Consider the following 26,961-nt stretch of genomic DNA (forward strand, 5'->3'; position numbering starts at 1 on the left):
GGTTCCGGAGAATGGGTCCCAGTGGATAAGCGGTAACCACCGAGACCTTGTGCGCCTGGAAGTAGTGGCGCAGCTTCCGGGAGGCGACGAGCACGGCATAGAGTAGCTTTTGCGCCTGGGGATATCTTGTCTTGGCTTCCCGGAGGACTTCGCTGACGAAGTACACCGGTCGCTGCACCCGGCGAGCCCGGACGGCGGCTCCACCCGGGGGGCTGCCGCAGCCCCCAGGCTTGGCGGCACGGTCGGGGCTGGCCGGGCACTCGGGCTCGACTCCCTGGCTGGGAAGAGCAGTGTGCTCGGGCTCGACCCCTTGCCCAGGGGGAGCCGCGAGGACAAGTGAGTGGTCGGGGGCCTCTGGGAGCTGGGACCCAGCACCCGGCCCCAAACACTCGTCGCGCTCCACCACCAGCACTATGCTCACGACCTAAGGAGTGGCCGAAACGTAGAGTAGTAGGGGCTCACCTTGAGAGGGAGCCACCAATACGGGTGGCGAAGTAAGGTACTTCTTTAAGTCGCGGAAGGCCTGCTCGGCCTCCGGCGTCCAGTCAAAACGACCGGATTTCTTCAGAAGCTTGAAGAGGGGGAGCCCTCGCTCCCCGAGCTTGGAGATGAAGCGCCCGAGGGCTGCCATGCAGCCGGCGAGGCGCTGGACCTCCTTGAGTCGAACCGGGGGTCGCATCTGCTCGATGGCCCGGATCTTCTCTGGATTGACCTCGATCCCTCGGCCAGAGACCAAGAAACCAAGGAGCTTGCCCGCCGGCACCCCGAAGACACACTTCTCCGGGTTGAGCTTGAGGCGGGTAGAACGGAGACTGTTGAAAGTCTCGGCAAGGTCCTCGAGCAGGGTGGCACGGTCTCGGGTTTTGACCACGAGATCGTCGATGTAAGCCTCGACGTTACGGCCAACCTGCGAGTCAAGAGTAATACGAATAGCGCGCTGGAAGGATGATCCAGCGTTGCGTAGGCCGAAAGGCATTGACATGTAGCAATAAGTCCCCACCGGGGTGGTAAAAGCAGTTTTTTCCTCGTCCCCTACGACCATGCGAATCTGGTGATACCCAGAGTTTGCATCTAGAAAGCATAAAAGATCGCATCCCGCAGTTGAATCTATAATTTGATCAATGCGAGGTAAGGGGAAGGGATCTTTAGGGCAAGCCTTATTTAGGTCGGTGTAGTCCATGCACATGCGGAGCTTGCCAATGGCCTTCGGGACGATGACTGGGTTTGCTAGCCAGTCGGGGTGGAGGACTTCTCGGATGAATCCGGCGTTGAGGAGCTTGCTGACCTGTTCGCGGATAAACTCTTGGCGCTCTGGCGCCTGCCGTCGGATCTTCTGCTTCACCGGGCGGGCGTCCGGACGCACCGCCAAGTGATGCTCGATCACCTCCCTAGGGATCCCGGGCATATCGGACGGTTGCCAGGCAAACACGTCTACGTTAGCCCGGAGGAAGGTGACGAGCGCGCTTTCCTATTTGCTGCCCAGGTCGCCGCCGATACGGACAACCTGGGTAGCGTCTTCGCCCACCACGACCTCCTTCGTTGGAACAGAGGTATCGGCGGCGAGTCGGGGTTTGGATGAAGAGGGTCCCGGGCCCCCTGTAGAGCTATCGACCTCGGCCTGCGCTGAGACCAGAGCCATGTATGACTGTTCAGCGCAGGAGACGGCGCCGCAGGAATCGGCGATCACAGAGATGGAGCCTGCGGGGCCGGGCATCTTAACCGTAAGGTATGCATAATGCACGGCCATCATAAACTTGGCGAGCGCCGGACGCCCGAGGATGGCGTTGTAGGGGAGAGGGAGCTCCGCGACGTCGAAGAGGACGCACTCCGTGCGGAAGTTGTCCCGGCTCCCGAACGTGACAGGCAACTCAACCTGCCCGAGGGGCAGGGAGTGCCCAGGGGTCACTCCACAGAAAGGGAGCGACGGCTTTAGGCGTCGGGAAGACACCTGCAGCTTCTCAAAAGCCTCCTTGGAAAGGAGGTTGAGGCCGGTACCACCGTCGATCAGCACCCTGCCGACCTTGACATTGCAGACAGTGGGGGACACTACCAAAGGTAGTCGCCCCACGGCTGCAGTACTGGCGGGGTGATCAGCCATGCTGAACGTGATCGAAGTATCCGACCACCTTAGGGGCCTTGCGGCCTCCTCGCTCGGGGTTGTCGAGCACACCTCGCGTCGCATGACCTTGATGCCACGGCGCGAGGAAGGCGTATACGCGCCCCCGTTGATGAAGGCGACGGCGTGCTCGGGCTCCTGGAAGCCGAGCTCAGCGTTGTCGGGGGCGACCTCAGCATTGCCTCCTCCGCGGGACTCGTTGCGCTCCCTCTGGTGCTGCTCCACGAGTCCTTTGACCGTACGACACTCCGTGAGGTCGTGCCATCTGGTCTGGTGTATGGGACACCATTTACCTGGCTCGGGCCCCGCGGGAGCGGGGGCCCTTGCTGGAGCGGGAGCTCGGCCAGGTGTCGGGGCTCTCGCTGGAGCTGGTGCCCTCGCTGGAGCTGGAGCCGGGGCCCTCGTAGGCACGGAGGCCCGAGGAGGAGCCCGAGCAGGGGCCCTGACGGGGCGTCGATCGACATCCGGCCGGCGCCCTTGCCGGCGATCGGGCTCTTGCGGCACCCTGTGAGCGGGGACCTGGGTTGGCTCAACGGGAGCGGCCTCGTGCTTCCTTCTCTTCTTCTTTTCCCGCTTGTCGGAGCGGGAAGAACTTGGCTGGTCGGAGGTGGGGCGAGGAGCATGCCACGCCCTAGCCTCCGCAGCCTTGGCGCACTTATCGGCCAGTGCGAAGAGTTCCGCAGTGGTCTCAATCTCGTGCGTACCTAGCTTTTCGAGCATCCGCTCATCGCGGACGCCCTGCCGGAAAGCAACAATAACAGCATGGGGGGCCACTCGTGGAATGGTGTTGCGAACCTGGCTGAAACGCTGTATAAAGCGCCGTAGCGTCTCCCCTTCCTGCTGTTGGACGGCGTGAAGGTCGCACTCCAAACCGGGACGCGTAAACGTGCCCTGAAAGTTGGCCACGAACTGGTGGCACAGGTCATCCCAGGAGCCGATAGACCCTGGGGGTAAGTTCATAAGCCAAGAGCGGGCGGAGCCCCTCAGGACAACATGAAAGTAGTTTGCCATCACCTTTTCGCTGCCTCCGGCCGCTTGGATGGCCGTTGTGTAGATCTGGAGGAACTCGACGGGGTCGATGGACCCGTCGTACTTCTCCGGCAGTTCGGGGCGGAACTTGGAAGGCCACCTGACCCGGCGGAGCTCGGCGGTGAAGGCACGGCAGCCGGTGCCGTACCCCGCAGCGCGAGCGGGGGTCCTCGGTGGTCAGTGGCGGCGAGCCGGGGATCCCCGGTGGCCTTGGGCCGGGAGAGAGGAAGCCTGGTCCTCTGCCCCGACCCCCTGCCGGGTCTCCCGCTGACGCTCGAGAGTAACTCGGGCATCCTCGTGGTCCCTCCGCTCGTCAAGGCGCAAACGAAGGTCCCGGGCTTCAGACACGACCAGGGGGATGGCACTCCGCCTGGAGACCCCTCGGCCCGTGCGGGTGTTGCCCGTTGAGGAGCCGGCTCTGGCGACACCATGCCGGGAAGTGGTGCGAGGACTCCCGGCCTGCACCTGGCGACGAGCAGTGCCGACCAAAGCGATGACATCTTGTATCCACCGGCCTTCCGGAGTGTTCGGCGTGGCCTGAACGGGCGGGTGCCTAAGGAGAGCATGTGCTGCAAGCAGCGCGCTCCCTGGGCTGGCCTCGCTGAAAGCGAGCCCGCGTCGAGGTGGCACCTGACGCGGTCCAGAGGCGGACCTGGCGGCCGGGGTCCCGACCACCTGCTGGGGGTCGGAAAGTGCGTCGGCAGCGGCGGCCGCGGCCCTGATGGGCCCAGCGCCTTGATCCCCTTGAGAGGGAAAAACCGCGCACGTGGATGGTGGCTGTTGCTGGTACGCAGCAGCGACTGGGCCTCCTCTGGCGTCGGGCAGCGTCCCGTCACTGGAAGTGGAGCCGAAACGCTGGAGGCGATGCCCACCGGCCATCTTTTCCTGTGTGAAGAAAGCGAAACAAACAATCCAGGGATATTCCCCCCTACCTGGCGCGCCAGCCGTCGGAGGATGAACTCCTGTCGCAGGGATCCCGAGAGACCCCTTTTTAGAGATTCGGCCGGGGGGATGATCCTGGATAAGCTTGTTTGGGAAATAAGCGGGAACGGAAATAAATGCAGTGGCTGGTGGGAGATGATCGCCCTAGTGCGAGAAAGATGGGTGCACCGGGGTTTAGACAGGTTCGGGCCGCACGGAGGCGTAACACCCTACTCCTGTGTGTGTGTGTGTGTGTGTTATACCTCTTCTTGAAGGGAATTCTTCAAGAATGTATCTGTTACAGGGGTGAGCTACCTACAGAGAGTTGGAGGCTCTCGTGTTTAGCTTGGCTTTTGCTTGTTTGTGATGTTCTTCGCCTTTTTATCTGGGCTTCCTTGCCTTGTTCTCCTTGTTTTTCCGTCTGTTTTCCGAGGGTTCTCTATCCTTTCCTTTTATAGGCGCGCCGACCTTGACTTATCCAGAATGGAAAAGAGGGGGCGCAAATACCAAGGTGCCACGGAGAAAGGCGTTATCATTCCGTCTTGGCGAAGTGACAGGGGCGGTGGAAAAATACGGCGCGCATCCGACCACCCGCCACTGTGGATGCCCTCCGGCGCCATTAAGGGGGCCCACCGGGCAGCCTCAGAGGTGCCCGGTGCGCCCACCCTGTCTTGTTCTTCTGCCAGGGCAGGGTGGCAGGCGGAGCGCTTCGATTCTGGCAACGTTATCCCGAGGCATCCAGATGAAACGGGACGGGACCCGTGCATTTAATGGACCCACGCCCCCTGCCAGTGCATGGCAGGGTCTGACACTGGGGCGTGGGCAGCTGAGAATGTCAGGATGTCAGGCCGCACGTGCCTATTAAATGCGGCATTGGGCCCTTGACTGGCTGACACCCCGACGATGGGACCCTCCGAGTCGTCGGACGATCTTGCGCGAACCTTCGGGGAACCGAGTCCTCGGGCGCTGCCACGTGCAGCCCCGAGCACTCTCTCCCGAGTACTTGGGTGAGATCTTCGGGGAACTGAGTCCTCGGGGGCTGCCACGTGCAACCCCGAGCACTCTCTCCCGAGTACTTGGGTGAGACCTTCGGGGAACCGAGTCATCGGGGGCTGCCACGTGCAGCCCCGAGCACTTGGATGAGACCTTCGGGGAACCGAGTCCTCGGGGGCTGCCACGTGCAGCCCCGAGCACTCTCTCCCGAGCACTTGGGTGAGACCTTCGGGGAACCGAGTCCTCGGGGGCTGCCACGTGCAGCCCCGAGCACTTGGATGAGACCTTCGGGGAACCGAGTCCTCGGGGGCTGCCACGTGCAGCCCCGAGCACTCTCTTCCGAGCACTTGGGTGAGACCTTCGGGGAACCGAGTCCTCGGGGGCTGCCACGTGCAGCCCCGAGCACTCTCTCCCGAGCACTTGGATGAGACCTTCGGGGAACCGAGTCCTCGGGGGCTGCCACGTGCAGCCCCGAGCACTCTCTCCCGAGCACTTTCTTCCCGGTATTTGGACTCTGCGGATCATCGGGGAACCGGGGTGCTCGGGAACCTAGAGGCTACGGCCCCGAGCACCTTCCCCCGGGACTTAGTTTCTTCTTCTCCTGCAGGGTGGACCCCGCGGGATGGTGACATGTGGCGGACGGCCGGTCCGGTCTTGGGACTCAGGGACCGCTGGTTCCTAATACACCGACATGCTCACATAAAAATTAGTCCGGTACTACATAGGATAATCCGGTGAGAACAATGAAAATAATCCGGTGTTCACAGAAAGTTTAAAACAACGTCTTTTGCCTCACCGAATGATCCGGTGTTCACAAAATGAACACACAAAACTATTATTTCCAGAGAGCTCCAAAATAAACATATGCATATAGGATAATTCGGTGCATTGTCCGGTGTTTAGTAAGTTATCACAGTATAATCCGGTGTTCATAGATGAGTTGAGTGGGTTCCAACGGCTAGTTTCTTCTGCTACACTCATCGGATGATCTGGTGTTCACAAAATGAACACAACAGACTATTATTTTCAGAGAGCACTAAAATAAACATATACACATAGGATAATCCGGTGCATTTGTCCGGTGTTCAGTGAGTCGTCATAGGATAATCCGGTGTTCACAGAGGCTTGAATGAGGTTCCAACGGCTAGTTTGTGAGGGTGTACTCACCGGATGATCTAGTGTTAATACTACTATTCTCACCGGATCATCCGGTGTTAATAGCTTTTTAGAGCCATTGGGTTAACGGCTAGTGCATGAGTTTGAGACTATAAATACCCCTCCACTCAGTTATTTGAGCGTGCTGGAGTCCAGAGAAGTTCATATACACTTGAGAAGACATCCAAGCTACCAAAATACTTACAGTGATCATCCAAGGCGATTAAGCACAAGATTAGTGAGTGATTAGTGCTTATATGCCAAGAGAATGAGTTGCTAGGTGATTGCTGCTTAAAGAGTGGATCAAGTAGTGATCCGACAGTGTACCTTTTGGTACACCGGAACCTTGGAGTCTTGGTGACTCGCCGGTAAACTTGTTGACCCTTCGATTTGGTGTGGAGCGGCGACAAGGCGATTGTGCGGGGACGCTGATGCCCTTGTCTTTGTGGCTCAAGCTCTGAAGTGATCACGGCGGCGAGGAACCGGAAGAGAGGCTAATGGTGAGATCTTGCCTTGGTGACTTGGTGGTTCATCCGGGTAGATGCCTTGTTTTTGTGACTCGGTGGCTCAAAGTCTGTGACCGGGTGTCGATCAAGAGCATATCCTTTGCGGAGCTCTAACGTGGACTAGGAGTGACATTCATGCCATCGATATCACGAAAAAAAAAATCCTTGTACCGAGTTACTCTCTCTACCTTATTTACGTTTCACATTTACTTACTTGTAATTTACCTTCTTAGATAGATTACAAGCATTTTGATCAGTACAGTAGGCACACTAGATAAATTTAGAGTATATTTAGATAGAAATTGATATACTCTAGATTCACCCCTCCTTCTTAAAACGTCACCGATCCCTACACAAGACTGTCAAATCCTGCTCCGTTTAGGAGTCGGAGTTCACAAACCCCTCCCTGTTCCTGCTTCCCTTCCTTCCTCCCCAAGAAGCTTCCATCCTGCCACAAATTCCCTACCAAATCCGCAGCTTCTTGAGACTTATATGGATAATTAGTTATGATATCTTATAGATTTGACCTATGCTTCTTCATTTATCTTATGCTACTCTGATTCCTTTTTTTTTTGTTTTCAGAACGCTACAAACAAAGAAAAACTAAGATTTGGCAAGGGATCAGGTGTGGACCGATCCCGGATAACAATAACTGTGTAAACCCCGTATGATCATCCCTTGCTTCTTCCTTGCCCTCTCGAGCTATTCCTCGCATGATTGATTGCTTGATAATCTTTGTTGCAGTGCATAAACAAAGAGGTTGAGAGAACATATCTTGGAGTTTCAGATATTTCCTTTTAACTTCGAATTTCGGTTCTCGCATGCTAAACTTGTGTTCTACATGCTTATTAACCCCGAATGGTGCTAAAAATATACAGTAGGTAGGATTGTGTGATCAGTTATTTTGTGGCTATCGAACATTTAGTCTGATAAAGCTTGAAATGATGCTGCATAATGTCAGTTTAATCTACTTCAAGGCTATACATTTCTGTTTTTGTAAATGGGCATGTGATTTTACTATGACATATGTCCAGACATTGCGAGAAGAAATCCAGAAGGAATACCGGGAAGTAGTGGAGCGTCGTATTTTCACTGGTCTGTTTTCTCTCACTCTCGACATAGTATTAACTATTTTCAGTTCAGTTGCATTGTAGCCTTAATTATTTCATCTGTTCCTGCAAATATCCAAACGAACAGTAACTGGCGAGCGTGCTGATGAAGAGGTAAGAAGATCCATATAGCCTTCATCACTGTTAGAGAATCTGCATGTGCCATGCATGCTTCTGACACGCAGTCAAAATTTTAGACAATCGACAAGCTGATAGAAACAGGCGACGGCGAGCAAATCTTTCAGAGAGCAATTCAGGAGCAAAGGGCGTGGAAGGGTACTTATTAATTCTTTTGGCCTATGTAATTGTAAGAATCGAAGCCTTAATGCTGACTAAGCTGGAATGCTGGATGGTCTTACCTAAACTTCTCGCATTTGCAGGTGCTGGACACACTGCAGGAGATCCAGGAGCGCCACGACGCGGTGAAAGAGATCGAGAAGAAGCTTCTTGATCTGCAGCAGGTAAATGAATAACCAATCTCCTAAAAATTTAGGTTTCAAGGACCCCATTTTTACCTGTAAAAATTTCCTGAATGCAGATTTTCCTCGATTTGGCTGTCTTGGTTGAAGCTCAAGGCGAGATGCTGGATAACATTGAGACACAGGTATGATGATTGGTGTCTTGTCACTGAATTGTTAGCACCCTATGTTGGATCGAAGTCCCAGACAAGATGAGCCTTCGGGGGTGAAAGTAGCGAAGGTCTTTTATAGTGACGTGTACTAGAAGTGGAACAGTTTTCGATTACCTTTCACGGTTACACTGTGGCTCTATTTATAGCCCGTACCCGGCGATCACGGGCCCGATTTACATATATTACCCCTAACCTACTACATTCCCGAAATATCCGGGGGTAATATGGTACAAATGAGCATGATCCCATAATTACAGCAGTGCCCAGGGCAACTGGGCCCACTGTCAAGCTGATCGTCCAACCGAAGGATATCGAAGCCCTCTTGGTTCGACCACCTGACGAGCAGCCTTCGCCGCCTCCTGGCGAAGACCTGGTCGTGTCTTCGCATGGTCCGAAGGACGCGGGACGCGAATCGGGGCTTCGCCCGACAATCAAGACCGATCAGCCTTCGCGTGCGCCAATCCGGCGAGAACAAGATGCTTGGACGCTTCGCACACGCCAGTCCGGTGAGAAGAAGATGCAACCAGCACGACAGCTATCACGTAGCACCTCCAACTAACCTCGCAGTTGTCTTCGAGTGCGGGGATGGCGGGAGATGATCCCCAACAGTAGCCCCCTACTGGCAAGGTTTATCTTCGATAGGCCGAGCCTGTAGTCTTCGAGATATCTAAACGCCGTCCCCCTTCGGCCTGTCGAAGTTAGTTGGATTCAAAGCGCGCTGTTAAAAAATTTATTTTTTTTGTTTTTTTTATATTCTTTAGCGCCACCGCAACGATATCTATAACTGCCTACATTTAATATTCATGGTAGTTATCCGAGCACAGTTTCCGGTGTTGGTTCAATTTTCGATGCTGGAAGTTGTAACCACGTCCGTCTCCCCCTATAAATACCAGATGCTGTCAAATTTTTTTTACCGTGCCTGTTTAAAGTTGTCGCTCTCGTACGAAGTAAGTTACAGTTATTCGGACGCCCTAGACGAAGCCCTCGATTGCCTTCGCGCTGCAGGAGGATTTTCTTGAACTAGATGGCTCCGAAACACAGGTCGTCCCGACCGAAGACTTATTGGATTGGACAGTCCAAAGTAGATGGCGAAGTTCTAGCTGGCCTTGTCAGGGAAGGGCTGATTAGTGATGTCTCGAAGGTCCGGCTTCCCGAGAAACAAGAGATACCGGAGCCCGCTGATGCTGAAGCTATCGTGTTTGTGCATTATTTTCAGGCTGGCCTTCGGCTTCCCTGTGACGAGATGGTAATCAAGGTGTTAAAACTCTTCGAGGTATATTTGCATCAGTTGACGCCTAACGCCATAGTCAGAATGAGTCTTTTCGCCTGGGCCGCTCGATCGGAGGGGGTTAAGGCCTCCGCAAGGGCCTTCTCCGCCGCGCACCGTCTGCATCATCAACCAAAGCCGGTCTTTGTCCGCGGAGTCCAGAGCGAAGCACACTACGGTTGTCTAAACTTCGCCTACCGCGTCGGCCTGTCTACTCCCGTGGTTGTATACAAGAATAAGTGGCCTAGTGATTGGACTCAATGGTGGTTTTACCACAAGGTGGAAGCCGAAGACTATCTTGTATCGAAATGCGAACAGGTCAAGGGAAACCGTGCACCAGATGTGCGGTTGAAATCATCGCAGCAAACCGCGCTTGAAGCCTTCGCCAGGTGTGCGAAGCATCTCTCAACTCGTGATTTGGTGGAGGAGTTTTTGGCGGCCGGTGTCTGGCCTCTTAGCCATGGCTGGGCTATTCCGGCCTTCGGGGAGAAAGGGCCCTAGGGGCTTTGCCGTCCTCATCCTACTATGGAAGGCTTCGCAGGTACCCTCTTGTCCGTGCGTCCTTACTTAATTTAAATTTTCTCGTCTAACAGTTGTTAATATTTTTTTTTAGATTTGTCAGTCGCCGAAGTGGAGGCGAAGGCTGTGATGTTAGTTGGCAAGATTACTCCCGGTGAAGCGCAACTGTGCGCCGACCAGGGACTTACCCGCAGGTTGAACAGAATCTTCGATTATTGTGGTCTGTCGTATGATGAACGGCCGAAGATTGCCGCTGTGCTGCAAAGTAATGTGGGAGGCTCCCTAGCTGCGGAAGCAGGCGAAGAACCCGCTGCTGGCCCTCCGACGAAGAGGAAGCTCTCAGAGCGATCGCCGAAAATGGGCCGTACCAAAAAGGTTGTTGCCCTCCGTAAAAAACCACGCGAAGCCGCGCCCGAGTTTCACGCAGAAACGTCTCCGGAGGGCTCTGCTGCTTCGCGCGACATAACCCATCGGGAGAGTTCCAAAGGAGCGCAGGAGGCCCTGGCGCCGAAGTCCCTGTTTTGCTCGCGCGTCGATCTTCCGACGTTAATTCTGAGCGACGACGAAGAATTGACAGAGACGGGCACAGTAACTGAGCCCGGCGTTCAGGAGGAGCCCGTAGCCGAAGGTGACGATGACGTGGAGGTGGCGGCGTACTCGTCGCCCTCCTCACCTTCGAGCTCATCTTCCGAGACCGAAGATTCCACGCCAAGTGCGCCTCGCCGCAGAGGGAAGGGCTTGATGGGGCTCGGCGGGTTGCTCGACGCGAAGGCCCTTGCGCCTGAGGCTTTGCAGCCCGCCGCTTTTGAACCGAGTGTCGGGGAGGTCAGTGATGCGAGAAAGATTTTTGGAACCTTCGTTCTTCCTGAGCTCAAAATTCCGCTTGCTCAGAAGTCTTTAAGCGAATTGATCGATGCATCCGATGTGGCTATAACGAAGGTATATCGAATATTTTCTTACATTGAAAGAAAGAAAACTTGGTATTTTACTGACTTGCATTTGACATTTCGGGTTTTGCTCCTCTCCTAAGCTCAACTTAAGCAAGCAGAAAAGTCTGAAGCCCGTGCCCGAAGCGCTCAGGCCCAGATTGACTTGCTACAAAAACGGGCGGAAAAAGCTGAGGGCCAGAAACGCGAGATGTCGCGGTGTGCGAAGGATGCAGAGTTACGATTGGAGCACCTTGAAATGGAGGTCAACGCCCTTCGCTCGGCGAAGGGGATTGCGGACAGCGAAGTGAGGTGTCTTCGGCAGAATCTGCAGTCCTCCGAAGCGCAAGTTTGCGAATTGCAAGCAATTTGCGTGTCGAAGAAAGAGAAAGCTGAGTGGCTGCAGATTGAACTAAGCGAAGCGAAGGCTTACAACAACGACGCCCTTAATGTCATTGGGGAGCTTGAGCCGAAGGCGGTTGCCGCTTGCGAAGCAATCATCCGTACCTTCGAAGGTATAGGTGCCTCGGCGACTCCCCCATCACTTGAACTCGTAGGACTGGGTGGGCTTATTGGTTGGATCAATGAGACCAGTAGTAGCCTCCTTCCAGCTGCACAACTTTACGGCGACTTCTGCGCCATGGTTGCCGCCCGAAGTCTCGTGCAATCTGTGGAGATGACGGGTTGCGACCATCACACTGCTCTCCAACGACCTTCCTTCCAGTATCCTTCGGATCTGTCAACTTCGGCCATTACAAAAGCATCGAAGAGCACTGCTCGATCATTCACCACCAATTACTGGTGCAAGCATGGCCGCGAGCTCGCTCTTCGAGAGGCCGAATTGAACCGGTAGAGGGTATGGCTACTTAACTTTTGTTTTCTCTTGTCGAAGATTATGAAAGTGGTTATATGTGGTAATAATGTATTTATTGTTATTGAATTTTTGTTAGGCCAAGGCGAGCGATGACACCTCGTCGAAACCAACGACTATGGCAGCCGAAGATACTGGGAAGGTGGGCTGAATTGGCGCGAAGGGTCGTGTTTTTTATGCTTTTGTTTTTGTAATTAGCGATGTGACACACTGGCTGTGTAATATATTATATATTCATATCGAAGTGTTATTGACCTTTTTGCGCTCCCTGCGCAGGTCCTTGCTTCGGACACTGCGCAGGTAGCCGAAGAAGCTATGCCTTTGACTATGATGAGGGACAATTTTTATGTGTCCTGGTCCTGCTGGGAATCATTTCACCGACGTCATGCTAATATCGATTTGGAGCGGTACTGGCATGCGAAGTGTAGATCGTATGACGATATGAATGATAGGACAAAAGCGTTTTGAAAATCTGTTAGTCCTTCGACGCTAGTTACTCAACGAGCTGAACGAAATCTGTGCCGTGCAGCGAAAGGGGACGTTGACGGCACTTCGGTGCTCGTTGAGCCGAAGATTGAACCTCAGGACGAGGAGCCATTTTCACACAGACCCCAATTTTGCTATCGGTGTGGTCCCTCTTTGCAGGTAGCCAGGCGAAGTGGTAGCGATGACGATACTCCTATGTCGCCGTCTTATTGTAATCAAGTTGGGGCCCATTCGACCCCATCGTCGCGTTTTCATGCCAGCGAAGGCATTGATTATCAGTTTTCTTTCAGTCGTTTGTATAAGGATTTTGTTGATCCAGATGTTGATTTTGATGCAGAATAAATTGGGTTTGTGTTATGATTTGTTCTTTTGTTACACCTTTACCGGCATGACACGCGAAGCATTTTTTTTTTGGTGCGATGCGCTCTGAACCTTTGTTGGATCTTCGGGTTAGACTTTCTTGACGAATGCCATCCCCCGATTTTCACCGCAGTTTCCTACGATTGTACTGGGCTGATATTTTTCTTATTATCATTGTTATTTTTGCGAAATGCCGTCCCCCCCCCCCCCCGACTTTTACTCGCAGTTAACTTTGGCCTGGTGGGGGGCAAGCGATCTTGGCCTCTGACGTTTAGCCTTGAAGGATTTTTGCTTCAACTCGTTGGACGGTTGATATTTGGGCAGGCACTCCTAGCCTCCTGCCCTTGATGAAGTGCGCTGCCATTAGTTGGCTTAGGGACACTTCGTTTTTTTGTCCCGAAGGTTTGTTTTACCCTTCGGTGCGGGGGCAGGCACTCTTGACCCCCGACTTTCGGCAAAGTTCGTTGCCTTTTCTTTGGCTCAACGATACTTCATTTTTTTGTCCCGAAGGTTTGTTTTACCCTTCGGTGCGGGGGCAGGCACTCTTAGCCCCCGACTTTCGGCGAAGTTCGTTGCCTTTTCTTTGGCTCAGCGATACTTTGTTTTTTTGTCCCGAAGGTTTGTTTTACCCTTCGGTGCGGGGGCATGCACTCTTAGCCCCCTGGCGGTTTTTTCAATTCCGCGAAGGTCGCAAGTGTACGCTTGCTTGCCTACACTTCGCACCGCGCTTTAGTCGTCGATTGGTGCGCCAATCTCTTTAGGCTGGCGCACTTCGAAAAGGTACTATTACTCAAGACAAGCAACATTTTTTGGGGGGGGGGTGGCACTATCATTGTTTACATGGGTTCCTGCCTCGTTAAAAACCTCACCCCCTGGCGAAGGGGTCCCCCTGTGAGGAAAAGAGTGCAGTACCCTTACAATGCGATTACAAGAACTACTACAAAAATTAAAAATTACATTGGAGTCTCGGACTTTAATTGCCGATCTTCAGGCGTAGAACTTGCGAAGGTTGTCTGCATTCCAGGTGTGTGGAAGCTCTTCACCTTCCATATTGGCTAGATGATAAGAACCAGGTCTCAGAGATCTTTTAACTATGAAGGGGGCATCCCATTTACTCTGAAGTTTGCCAAACGATGCTACTGTACCAAATCTTTGCAACACCAAGTCTCCGGATGCGAAGGTCTTTTCGGATACATTCCTATCTCTCCATTTTCTTGTCTCTTTTTGGTAAGTGGCTAGGTTTTTTGCGGCTTGCCATCTTACTTCTTCTAGGGCATCTTTCGATGATAATTCTTCGCATTGGTCTGGTTCATTCCCGACCCTGAATGATTTCGTTTTGCATTCCTCTGGAGTCATGGCCTCTTCGCCAAATAGGAGGCAAAATGGCGTGTATCTTGTTGGTCTTGCAACCGTTGTTCTTAATGACCATAGTACCTTGGGCAATTCTTCGACCCACTTTCCTTTTGGCAATCCTTGAAGACGCTTCGCAACCCCTGCGAAGATGATGCCATTTGCTCTCTCAACTGCGCCATTAGATTGTGGGTGGTAAACTGATGCAAACATTAATTTTATACCCAGACCATTACAGAAATCTCTAAATCCCGCGCTATCGAACTGAGTACCATTGTCCACGGTTACTTCGCTTGGAACCCCGAAGCGGCACACAATATTCTGCCATAGGAATTTTTGTATGTTTCTTGATGTTATGCTCACAAGTGGCATTGCTTCTACCCATTTTGAAAAGTACTCTACTGCCACCACCGCATACCGCAAATTTCCTGGGGCTGGCGGCAGCTGCCCGACAATATCGATTCCCCATCGCCGCAATGGCCAGATCGGCGGAATAAGTTGTGTCTTCGTTGTCGGTCTGTTTGATCCCTTTGCCCAGAATTGGCACTGTTGGCAACTTCGTACCAGCTGGTCCGCATCACTTACAGTCATTGGCTAATAAAAGCCCTGCCTGCATGCTTTTCCTACCAAAACCCTCGTTCCGATATGTGAGCCGCACAACCCGCTGTGAATTTCTCTTAACAGTTGTTAGCCTTCTTTCCGAGATATGCATCGCAAGAATGGTGCGCAGACTCTTGCTTTGTACTGATTTTCGTCTATAACTTTATAATTTCTTACCCTCTGAGCCATGCGCTTTTCTTCGACCTGATCTTCGATATCCCTTTGACCCCGCAGATATGCCATTATCGGGAAACGCCAGTCTTCGCTCTCGATTGTTGCGACCAGGCGCGTTTGGTTGGAACTGTCATCGAGGGCCGGTTCAGTTAGTTTCTGATAGAAGACATCTGGAGGCATGGGCATGTTCTGCGAAGCCGCTTTTGCTAGCTCATTTGCTTCGTTGTTATCATTCCTTGATACACTTTTGACCGTGAATCCGACGAAGTATTTCTCCATTCTTCGCACTGTTGCTCTGTACTTGATCAGCTTTGGTTCCTTTGCTCGAAATGTTTTTTCAATCTGGCTTGCTACAACCTTCGAGTCTATTTTGACAAGTATTCTTCGAGCTCCCAAAGCCTTCGCCTTGCGAAGTGCCAGGAGTATAGCTTTGTATTCCGCCGTATTGTTTGTGGATCGGAACTCTAACCTGGCGGCGTATCGCAGCTTCTTCCCCGAAGGTGAAAATATTACTGCCGAGACTCCTGCTCCTGCAGCTCCCCAAGCTCCGTCGCAGTACGCGGTCCAGAAAGGTTCTGCTGCTTCGTCATCCAAAGCCTCAGATGAAGGTGTCCATTCCGCCACGAAATCCGCCAGCGCCTGCGATTTTAATGATGTTCGTGCCACGAAGACAATCATGAATGGAGCTATCTCCGTTGCCCACTTCGCTATTCTTCCGATGGCTTCTTTGTTTTTGAACATGTCGTGAAGGGGTAGGGAAGTTGGCACTGTAATCTTGTGAGAAGTGAAATAGTGGCGGAGCTTGCGGGATGCCATTACTAGTGCATACGCTACTTTTTCCAACTCTGTGTATGACTTTTTTGGGCCTGCTAGTACTTTGGATACATAATACACTGGTGCTTGGCGCAGCCTGTTATCTTCGGGTTTTTCCTGCACGAGAACAGCGCTGACTGTTGAGGGGGATGTCGCTATGTATAACAGCAAATCTGCGCCTGGATCCGGGCTGGTCAATGCTGTAAGCTTCGTCAAGTATACTTTTAACTCATCGAAGGAAGCCTGCTGCTCGGCACCCCATTTGAAAGGGTCAGAACTTCTTAACACCTTGAAGAGCGGTAGGCTTCGCTCGGCGGACTTCGCAATGAACCTGTTCAATGCTGCTAGTCTTCCTGTCAAGCGTTGGGCTTGTTTTCTGTTATGTGGCGGTTTCATATCTAAAATTGCTTGTATCTTCTGAGGATCCGCTTCGATTCCTCTTTTCGACACTAGAAACCCCAGGAGTCTTCCGGATTGCACTCCGAAGACGCATTTCTCCGAGTTTAATTTTAAACCTGCTCTTCGCAGATTATCAAAGGTTTTCCGGAGGTCTTCGATGTGTTGGCTTCTCCTGGTACTTTTTACTACTATGTCATCAACATAGGCCAATACATTTTGTCCCAGCTGCGGCTTTAATGCGGCCTGTACCAATCTTGTAAAGGTTGCTCCAGCATTTCGGAGTCCAAAAGGCATTCTTACGAAACAGTATGTTTCGAAAGAGGTTCTGAAACTCGTTTTGTCTTCGTCATCCTTTGCGATCCATATTTGATGGTACCCTGCATAAGCATCTAGGAAGCTTAGCATCTCGCAGCCGGCTGCGGAGTCTATGAGCTGGTCAATTCTAGGCAGTGGAAAGTCATCTTTGGGGCAAGCTTTGTTTAAATCTGTGAAATCGATGCACATTCTCCACTTTCCATTGCTTTTCCTTACTAATACGGGGTTGGCCAGCCACTCCGAGTGCATAACCTCGCGTATTACTCCGGCATCGAGCAGTTTTTCTACTTCGGCCTTTGCTGCTTCTTCTCTTTCCCCCGAAGCTTTTCTAAGCTTCTGCTTCCTTGGCTTCGCTTTGGGGTCAACATTTAGCTTGTGCTGAATGATGCTTCGACTTACTCCTTGCAGGTCTCTGGGGGACCACGCGAAGACATCGTCGTTTCTGCCAAGGAACATTACAAGTTGTTGCTGATCTTCTGCCGGGGCCTCTGCCCCTATTGTAATCTTCTTATCTTCTTCTTCATGATTTAGCAGTACTATTCTGGTAGGTCCTTCTAGTGCAGCCTTTGCACATTTCTCTATGGTTTGCCTGTTGTGGCCTGCTTCGGCACCCGTCGAAGGGTCTGCGATGTTGTGGACATTTCTTCTTCCTGGGGCTATTCCTACTTCGATTCGCCTAGCAACTCGCTGATCTCCTAACACCTTTATGACTCCTTCTGGGCCAGGCATCTTCATGCACAAATAAGCGTGGTGCGGTATTGCTCCGAATTTATTGAGGAACCCCCTCCTAAATATCGCATTGTATGGGTAACTAATGTCCACCACATCGAAGGTAATTTCCTCTATGCGGAAATTCATTTGTTCGCCAAACGACACTGGGATTGTTAATTTTCCCAGAGCGTTGATTGTGTTTCCGCCGAAGCCTAGCAACGGCGACCCAGCTTGTTTCAAGTCACTTCTTCGCAGCCCCATCTTATCAAAGGCATCAGCGAAGATAATGTCCGCAGAACTTCCTCCATCGATCAATATCCTGTGTACTTCATTTCTTGAGATGTTCGCGGTAATGACGAAGGCATTTGTGTGCGGATAATCTAATACCCTCATATCCTCTTGCGAGAATGTAATGGGAATGTTAGACCATCTTGAATCGATGTACGTTGGTCCCACTCCGACGTGGTTAACCCTTCGTACGTATTCTTTTCGCTGTCTTTTGGATTCTGTTTGCTGGCTGGACCCCCCTGAAATGGCCAGCACCACATTGTACCCATTGTTTATGGTATTAACTGATTTGCTACTTTCTGGTGGTGCCTCGATTGCAGGTCTTGGCGGAGGCGGGGATAGGTCGCCCCGAATGTTCAGTTGCCTAGTTTGATCAAATTGGGCTCAAGGTGCGGGTGCAAATTGTGGTGATGGAATTTGCTGCCATTGGTTCAGAAACACCACGTTCTGATTGTGGTTTTGCCACCCTTCGCTTCTTGCGAAGCTTGTTGCGTGGTGAACTGTCCTTCCGTTATCTACCGACTGCTTCGCTAAACTTTCTTTCATGGCCACAACCTGTAGGCAATGTTTAGTCTGGTGGCCTGCTCCTTCGCCGTGTAGCTCGTAGTAAAAGGTTGCCGGGTCATGCGAAGGTCGTCCTCCACTACCTCCGCGGCCTCTTCCCCTGCCCGCCCGGCCTCCTCTATTGGACGAGTTGTAGGCTTCGCACAAGCCTTGGACTACTTCGGGCGGGCCCGGGTTGATCTGGTTGATTTCTTTTTGGCTTGGATAATCAGGACCTTCGGGTTTTCTTGGACGCTGAGGTCTGTCTCTCTGATTGCCACCAACTGCCTCCTTAGGTGGTGCATGCTTTACTCTTGAGGCCGTAAACGCATTTTTCCTTCGTAGATGATCGAGTTCAGATCTTGAGTATTCTTCCATCTTGTTTAGCAGCTTCTGGACGCTTGTGTGGTGAGCTTTCCTGCCAAAAGTCCCCCTCCGATGCCCTGTATTGCGGCATCGATGATCGTATCTTCGCTCAATCCCTTCGCCTGACAACGTATGTGTACGAATCGGCGCATATAGCTCTGTAAAGTTTCTGTCGGTTGTTGCTTCAACGCGAAGAGGTCGGTTGCGGTGATGTTATCTGCCCGGTTCTCTTGGAAGTTGTTGTACAGGGCAGTGCGCAGCTGTTCCCATGAATATATGGATCCTGGGGGTAGAGCGGAGTACCACGACCTTGCTATTCCCTTGATCGCCAATACGAAAGCCTTCGCCAAGGTTACACCGTCTCCACCAGCTGACTCTACGGCTGCCTCGAAACTCATGATAAATTCTCTCGGATCTGATTCTCCATCAAACATAACCACTCTGGGCATTTTGAATCCTAGCGGCCATGGCTGATTTTGCAGGTCCATTGCTAGGGGTGACTCAGGATCTCCCGTGGAAGATCTTCGCCGAACTTCTTGCGAAGCTCGTATCAAATCTCCCGGTGGTGTCGGCCGGCGAGACATGCCTTCCGCTTGGAGTATATCGATTTCCTCCTGGATCCTTTCCAACGTTTTTCTTGCTTCGTCTGCCCGCCGGCGGTACTCCGCAGCTTTCCGGGTCGCTGCCAGGCCATCCAACATGCACTTTTTGTGCGCAATCTGCCTTTCCAACTCCTCAGCTTCTAGCCTAGCATTTCGTTCTTCGTTTGTTTCTTCATCATGTTCAAACTCTGCGAAGTCGCTTAGTTCCTCCCATTCTTCGTTCCGCCCTCTTTCGCCTTCTTTTTCTGGAAGATCGAAGCGAATGCGATCTATTGGCTCCATGATCGGCATTTGCTCCGTGTCCACCCGAAGTGCATTGTCATGTCGGCCATCGGCAGTTTGTTGTGGCGCTGTGTCAACTTTGCAATGCTGCTCTTGTGCAGCCGAAGCCCCCCCGGCCGAGGCATTGCCTGATTCTGGTACTGCCGGAGTGGTTCTGTCTGCTGAAGGTCCGACTGCGGCTGGGAGTTCTAGTAGCGCCTCCGCTCCTCCAGGTGGCTTCGCTTTCTTCGTGGGTGGCATGCCTTCGTGGGTTCGATCTCGCGGACGGCGCCAACTGTTGGGATCGAAGTCCTAGACAAGGTGGGCCTTCGAGGGTGGAAGTGGCGAAGGTCCCTTATAGTGACGTGTACTGAAAGTGGAACAGTTTTCAATTACCTTTCACGGTTACACTGTGGCTCTATTTATAGCCCGTACCCGGCAATCACGGGCCCGGTTTACATATATTACCCCTAACCTGCTACATTCCCGGAATATCCGGGGGTAATATGGTACAAATGAGCATGATCACATAATTACAGCAGTGCCCAGGGCAACTGGGCCCACTGTCAAGCTGATCGTCCAACCGAAGGATATCGAAGCCCTCTTGGTTCGACCACCTGACGAGCTGCCTTCGCCGCCTCCTAGCGAAGACCTAGTCGTGTCTTCGCATGGTCCGAAGGACGCGGGACGCGAATCGGGGCTTCGCCCGACAATCGAGATCGGTCAGCCTTCGCGTGCGCCAATCCGGCGAGAACAAGATGCTTGGACGCTTCGCACACGCCAGTCCGGTGAGAAGAAGATGCAACCAGCCCGATAGCTATCACGTAGCACCTCCAACTAACCTCGCAATTGTCTTCGAGTGCGGGGATGGCGGGAGATGATCCCCAACACCCTACTTCTTGCAAGGTTTGGTTTGTTCTAACTTCTGATCTGCCTCTGCTCAGGTTACAGGTGCAGCTGAGCATATTCAGACTGGAACGAACCTTCTCCAGAAAGCGAAGAAGCTGCAGAAGAACACGCGAAAATGGACCTGCTTCGGGATAATCCTCCTCCTGATAATCATAGTCGTTGTCATCCTCTCCATAAAACCGTGGCAAAAGTAGACAAGCAGCAAACGAGAAGCAATTATACTAATGTTCATTTTAGTTGGTGAAGTTATGCTTATAATCTTGTTTTAGCTGTGCATGTCAGAAGGTGCGTGAGCGTCCTGTTCGTCTTGGAAATTTTGGGCGTGAGCTCTTCCAGATTTTTTTTCTTTTTTTGCTTCAAATTGGAAATGTTGGGTGTGAACTCTTTCAATTTTGCTTGATTCAAGTGCTGAGGAGGCGCAACTTGATTACACAACATTGTCTTAAAAAAGAGTGTATACAACAACAAAAACCACGACACCAGGAAAACACGGCTTCGTTTTACAGTAAACAAGAGAAAGAAATAACACTAATTATAGGCCGGAGGCTAGTATTAGAACATGAGATTTGCCATTTGCACTAAACACAATGGTTTCTTGGATGAGATCAGTAACCATTTGGTAGACAAAGTGATCTATTACAAATGCAATCCTTGATTTGTTTTACATCATCCAACATTTGTAAACATTTTTGTATCCCAACAAACTGCTTCACAACCTCGAAATGAGATTATCGTTCCTCAACATTCCTCTTTCGGGACTTGTGTGGCCGTTCAGAATCCACCATGCTATATTCATTGTTGAGTGTTCTGTGTTCTTGTTCATTCTGCTCAATTTTGATGTTGATATCCCTTGACCTCTTTTTACCACTGGAGATTGAGCAGCAAACATATTATCACAAAGCTTGAATAGGCTGAATCGGTTAAAATAACAGCTCAAGAAGTAACACAAAACCATGTGTTGGTATATCCAGACCTGTTGATTTCCGATGCATATTCAGCATCGTGTACTGATAACCAAAGCATGGATCCAGTGTGAGGTGGGATTAAAGACCCAGTTATATGACAATTCATTTCTGTATCCACTCTGCTATTGAACATCAGAAGAAACATCATCAATTTATCTAACTCAGCATGTGGAGCATCCCACCAACTGTTTCCAATCACTTCAGCAACTATACTTACTTCTCATGAATACATTCAGTCATTCAGATATATTGTGGGAATGAATTTCAGCTCATTTCAAGTACATTATTCAATAAGAAAATGATGTAGCTAGATTGCTAGTACATTCATTTCAGCAAGCTATCATCTTGTACCTGACATGTTATTTTATAGTGTACTGTTGTGACGTAACTGCTGATTTTAGGACACCCCTGATAATCACAGCAAGGTGAAATACTAACATGCTAGAACAATTCACAGGTCCTTGTGCAACATAAAGATGGCACAACTAACGTAAACAAAGTACAAATGTAGAAATATACAGGTATTTGACATCTCATAAAGATGTGTTTCAATTCAGAAAAGAAAACATCAAGCAAAACAATTTAAACTGACAAAAAGGGAAAAGGATCAGCCCATACCTTTTGACAGAAAACCTTATCATGCTTCCTCTTTTGATCACATGTTGTTTGTCTGACCGGCTTACAAATTTTCCTCCACCACCTTTCTGTGCCAAAGAAATAAAACAAATAAATACCTACTTTTTTAGGAGACTGGTTGACTTTGATGAAATTAGTATTTCCCACACAAAACAGAAGTTTTAGACATTTCTTTCAATAGTATAGCAAGTGCAGAGGGATCTATTGAGTTGTGACAGTTGTTACGCACCCTCAATTAGCTTCTGATTATTACCACGTTTGGGAAAATTTACTAAGACTGGTCCTAATATTGTCAAAATCTCAAAACAGTACTGTATAAAAATAAACACTCATAAGCATCCAGGTACAAACAGTCAATGTGAGAGTAGGTGAGAATAGGCAAACTTTGGGTGTCACAATTTTATACATATATGTAACATATGCCATTGAATAAATGCAAGCAAATGCTCACATACGGATAGGAATAAGTGAAGAGCAATCAGAGCTACGGATGCCTTATGATAACAAAAAAATTCCTTCCAAGTTCTGTTCCTACTTCCATGGATATTTTTTTCACTGAATAAAATTTATGAGGCATACAAAAAAACAACATGGATACTATCGACAATCAATTACTGAAACTAGAAGAGCTCTACCTATAAATCTGAAACAGAACAGCATGCAGTTTCAAACGGTCACATTATTAGAAAAATACTGTCCTTCATCATTATCAAGAGAACAGTTGTCTTACTCTTTTGAATTTGAACTTTTCATGAATATCGTCTGACATGATGGCTGCTGAGAAAACCCCCAATACAATGGCATGAACTGACTCCTTCCCAAGCATTTCAACCTTCCCTTCTGAAGTTAGAAAACATTCAACATCAGATCTATGCATTTCAAACTTCTACCAGGCTAATTTCTCTTTTCATTTCACAGGATATGACCGTAGAATTCTGCCATTAGCAAAATCATTAACACACTTTATTCGATTGGACCCAAAGTTATGAAAGACATGGTACCCCCAAGCGTAACATGCTGGTGTGAGCTTACAAAAAAATTAAGTGTGTCCACAATAAGAGCGTACCGAGGATCATATCCGGTTGGGGAGAAAATAGCAGCAAGTTCGCATGCACTGGGACGCCAAAGTACGGTACCAAGCCATTCAGGATTTTGGCTTTCTCACCCTCGACGGAAACTTCATGAGCCAGCAACACGCCATCAAAGCGATCTTCGTACCTGCATAGGAGCGAGCACCATCCGATTTCGCTCAAACAAGAATTAAACTTCCAAAAAAACAATATGACGCTCGCGGCAGCTCGAAAGCGGCGAGAAGCATGCAACGGAGAATTAAAGGTCCTATAATCAGACATCATATTCACTCCTATCGATTTTCTCTGGAGCTCGAGCTCATAAGCAACAGAAGCAACGCAACCTATTGCCCCAAAATCCGCGCCTTTCAATTCCAACCAAATCAGCACATATCACATTCCTCTAATACGAACGAGTCGAGCCCAAATCCAAGGGAATCCGCCGGAACAGGAGCATGAACACCGCAAGAAGCAGATAAGGGAGGAAGGGAGGGAGAGGGGGAGGGGACGCACGAGAAGAGGAGCGCGCTGAGCTGGCGGGCGACGGCGCGGCGGACGTCGGCGGCGTTGGAGGGGTGCACGTACACCGTCAGCTTCGCCACCGCCTCCCGGAGCGCCTCCATCGATGCGGTGGCGGCGACGGCGGCTGGCGGCGAGAACCCTAAAACCCTAGTAGGCGGCGGCGGCGGCGGCGCTGGGGCAGTGAAGGAAGAAAGGCGAGACCGGCGGGGTTGGGAGACAAGTTGTGTACGTGCATATGTTTCTTGTAAGGCTGGCTCACTGACAGTGGGACCTGATGACAGCGTGTCATCACTCATCAGTGTACGCTAGGCGCCTAGGAGTTAGCCTGTTAGAGCATCTCTAAGAGTTTTCTAATCTCACTCTTTATAATTAAATTTAGACAATTTAATTTTAAAACTCAGCTCCAACAACTTTTCAATTCCACTCTCAATATTTACCGACGCCCAAAATAACTCCTCTCACTATCTACTGGGGAGCGTCCTCGCTTCCAAAACGCTTATCCGCGAGTAGACCGAATCGACGATTGCCCGCGAGCAACAAAATGCTGCACTAAGCTCCGAGGAACAAGCTGAGCCGCCGAGACCTTCCTCGAGTCCGCTCGCCAAGGACCTTCACTCCCCATCAGTCTCGAGAAGTGGGCAGCCTAGTTATGGCGAGGGCGTGGGCTGGCGAAGGGGAGCTCGTCCTCGTCGACGTCTGTGGCGTCCTTGATGGTGTTGTGGGCTAGCAGCTCGACGACGGGCACGAGGAGGAGCTTGCGGAGGCGGAGGGCCTCATCTGCTGCACCCGCTGCTAGATCGCGCTCGAGCTCGAGATCATGAGGGGCTGCGACAGTTGCGACAGAATTCGATGAGGAATCGAGCAGGGCGGTAGTGGAGGAAGGGGAAGGAGAGGAGAAGGAGCGTGGTAGCATGGAAGGAGGAATAGAGTGGTGCTCTGTTTACTCGTGAAGAGGAATGGGAGAGAGAAAAAAGGAAAGGGGTGAAGGAGCGAGATGAAGGGTGGGGTTCACATGTCGGCGAGGAGAGGGAAGAGAGAGGAGTCTGTTGGAATATATGGATTAGGTAATATGGAGTTGTTGGAGAGAGAGGAGATTTAGGGAGTGAATTTTATTAGAAAGGCTCCCTATATGCTGATATTGGGAGTGAGTTTTTAGGTATCTCTTGGAGATGCTCTTATGCTTGTTTGGATCGAGAAGTACGAAAATTGGATGGCCTATCTTACATATGTTTTGATCGAGGTGGACGACCTGTCTTAAATAAAAATGAAGACAATCATATATATAGTGTATATAGATTCTACGTACTACAGAATGTGCACAAGCCAACCGCGCACGCCCGACCGAGTAGCCAACCAAGCTCTGACGTGCGCGCCCAGCCTAACGGACCAAGCGTGCGTCACCCGCACCCCGAGCGCATTCCCCACACACCGACCCCGCAGGCCCACCAGAGACTGAGCAGCGATTACAACTAGTTGTAACTTCGTGCATAGAGGCTACGACTATAAGTATAGAAAAATAATATCATTGATCAATTGTAATCGGCAATGTAGCAACTGTATCATTCAGCATGTTGTAACTAGATTATCTACTATATTATAACTAGAGTGTCTATCATGTTGTAAATAGTCCATACTCAAAAATGCATGTTGTAACTAGAGTATCTATTATGTTATAGCTAGAGTGTCTACCATATTGTAACTGTAGTGTTCACCATGTTATAACTGTAGTGTTCACCATGTTGTAACTAGAGTGTTCGCCATGTCATAACTAGAGTATCTATCATGTTGTAATTAGTATTCACTCGACAATGCATATTATAAATAGAGTGTCTACCATGTTATAACTATGTTATTGAGCATGTTGTAACTCGGATGTTTCTGAATCACAACTACAAACCAAGCTATAACTACAGTATAGCACAAAGCGTAGCTGGGTGGGTCGGCTAGCCAGTACGCAGCCGAGGTCTGTTCTGTGCGTATGTATGTATACATGTAGGTATGTTTGTATGTATGTATATATGACTAGTAACTGCACATATGTTTCACCCAAACCAGTTCAAATGGGCCTGTCAGCCCAGCTTGCCACGGGCCTGGCTAGGATGGCCCGATAGGCCTGGTAAGGTTAACGGGCCGTGCTGTGCTGATTTGCGTGCTAGTGGTGCGGCCCAAGGTACGACCACGGCACTACCCGTGAGCGACCGTGCCGTGTCGGGCCGACCCGAGCACGGTTGCGGCATGGCTAGCCTAGCGGGTACGGCATGGCGCGCGCAGCGAGAGCGGGCCGGGGCGGGGCAGGGTGGTCGGGAGGCGGCGCAGGGGCGGGGCGTAGCAAGGTTGGGCCAGGCCGACATGGCGTGCCGCAGCCTCAGCCTAGGCACGACACGATGACTCGTGCTGTGCCTGCCCAGCCCGGCTAACTTCGGATCGTGTCGTGTCTGCACCGTGCCTATAGTAGTGGCCCATGGGCCAGCCCAGTAGGCACAGTGAAAAGATCGAATGGATCGAGAGGGAGGGTGAATTAGGCCCTAATTAAAACTATTTTAACCGAACTCTAGAACAAATAAACAATCTTATCCTAGATAAATAGTAAAGTAACTACAACGACCAAATTTGATAGAATGCTAAGCAAGAAAATATGCAAGCTATAATAAGAAGGGAATTACAGAACATTAGTTTGCAAAAAAAGTAAATGCTCTAAGTAAATACGAGAAAGTAAAGAGATAGGCAAGAAGACACCCAATTTTTTCCCGATGTATCGAGGAGTTGGCACTCCCCCTAATCCTCATTGGAGCATCCATTAAGGATATCGCTCTCCCTTGAGTCACCAAAACTCAAGTGCTCTCTAGTGATAGCCAAGCACAAAGCTTCCTATTAAAGCTCCCACAAGAACTCCAAGAGCTCACTAAGACACCCAATCATCAAAACCAGCTAGGTGTTGCTAACCACCAAGAGTAAATAGCCAATAGCTTTTCTTGACCCAAATCAAGCCTAGACTACAGCTAGATGCACACTTGCTACTCTCCTTGCACTAATGATGTCTTTAATTTCAATTAATACTTTGCAAATCAGTCTAGTGCACTCCCTTTCCTCTTGATCACACACTAATTGTTTCAGCTCTTTTGAATCGCAAGGTTACCCAGTGAGATGAAATAAGGGGGTATATATAGGCTAGAGGCACTACTACAGAACAAGTCATAAGTATCGGCTCGGTCAAAACTGACACTGATAGGGTATCACTACCAGTTCATACCAAAATCAGACATCCACTCATCCATTCAGACAAAAACTGGCACTGATAAGTAGTATCTACTTATCAGTGCCGGTTAGTACTAAAAATCAGCACAAATATAGTTTTGGCTCGTGCCCAATGTCTGGCCGGCTTGCTCTCTCGATCTTATCCTCACGCATAGCCCCCCCTCTCTCTCTCTCTCTCTCTCACTCACCTCCCCCCCTCTCTCTCACGCTCTCAACCTCGAGCTAGCCGGCCTCCCTATCTCCTCCCCCCTCGGACCCTCCTCTCCTCCCCCTCACCACCCTCTTTGCCCTCC

At 50.6% G+C, this 26,961-nt stretch overlaps 1 protein-coding gene and 1 pseudogene across 2 annotated transcripts; one reads left to right on the plus strand and one right to left on the minus strand.

The window, feature by feature from the left end:
* Positions 1-20,631, plus strand: part of LOC133904557 (syntaxin-132-like) — a 31,743-nt pseudogene extending 11,112 nt beyond the window's left edge.
* A 95-nt stretch (positions 20,632-20,726) lies between these two features.
* On the minus strand, positions 20,727-23,638 carry LOC133905518 (DNA-directed RNA polymerase I subunit rpa43-like). 2 transcript variants are annotated; one of them, XM_062347328.1, is made up of 6 exons: positions 23,405-23,638; positions 22,888-23,039; positions 22,552-22,661; positions 21,804-21,889; positions 21,194-21,304; positions 20,727-21,087 (listed from the first exon to the last, which is right to left on the minus strand). In XM_062347328.1, the coding sequence occupies exons 1-6, from the start codon at positions 23,512-23,514 to the stop codon at positions 20,949-20,951; spliced, it is 708 nt and encodes a 235-aa protein (XP_062203312.1). In that variant the 5' UTR covers positions 23,515-23,638; the 3' UTR covers positions 20,727-20,948. The 2 variants fall into 2 exon arrangements, with proteins under 2 accessions (XP_062203312.1, XP_062203311.1); XM_062347327.1 differs by having other exon boundaries at positions 21,194-21,307.
* Positions 23,639-26,961: the final 3,323 nt, after the last annotated feature.

Source organism: Phragmites australis, chromosome 22, assembly GCF_958298935.1.
Source record: "Phragmites australis chromosome 22, lpPhrAust1.1, whole genome shotgun sequence".
Lineage (NCBI taxonomy): Eukaryota > Viridiplantae > Streptophyta > Magnoliopsida > Poales > Poaceae > Phragmites > Phragmites australis.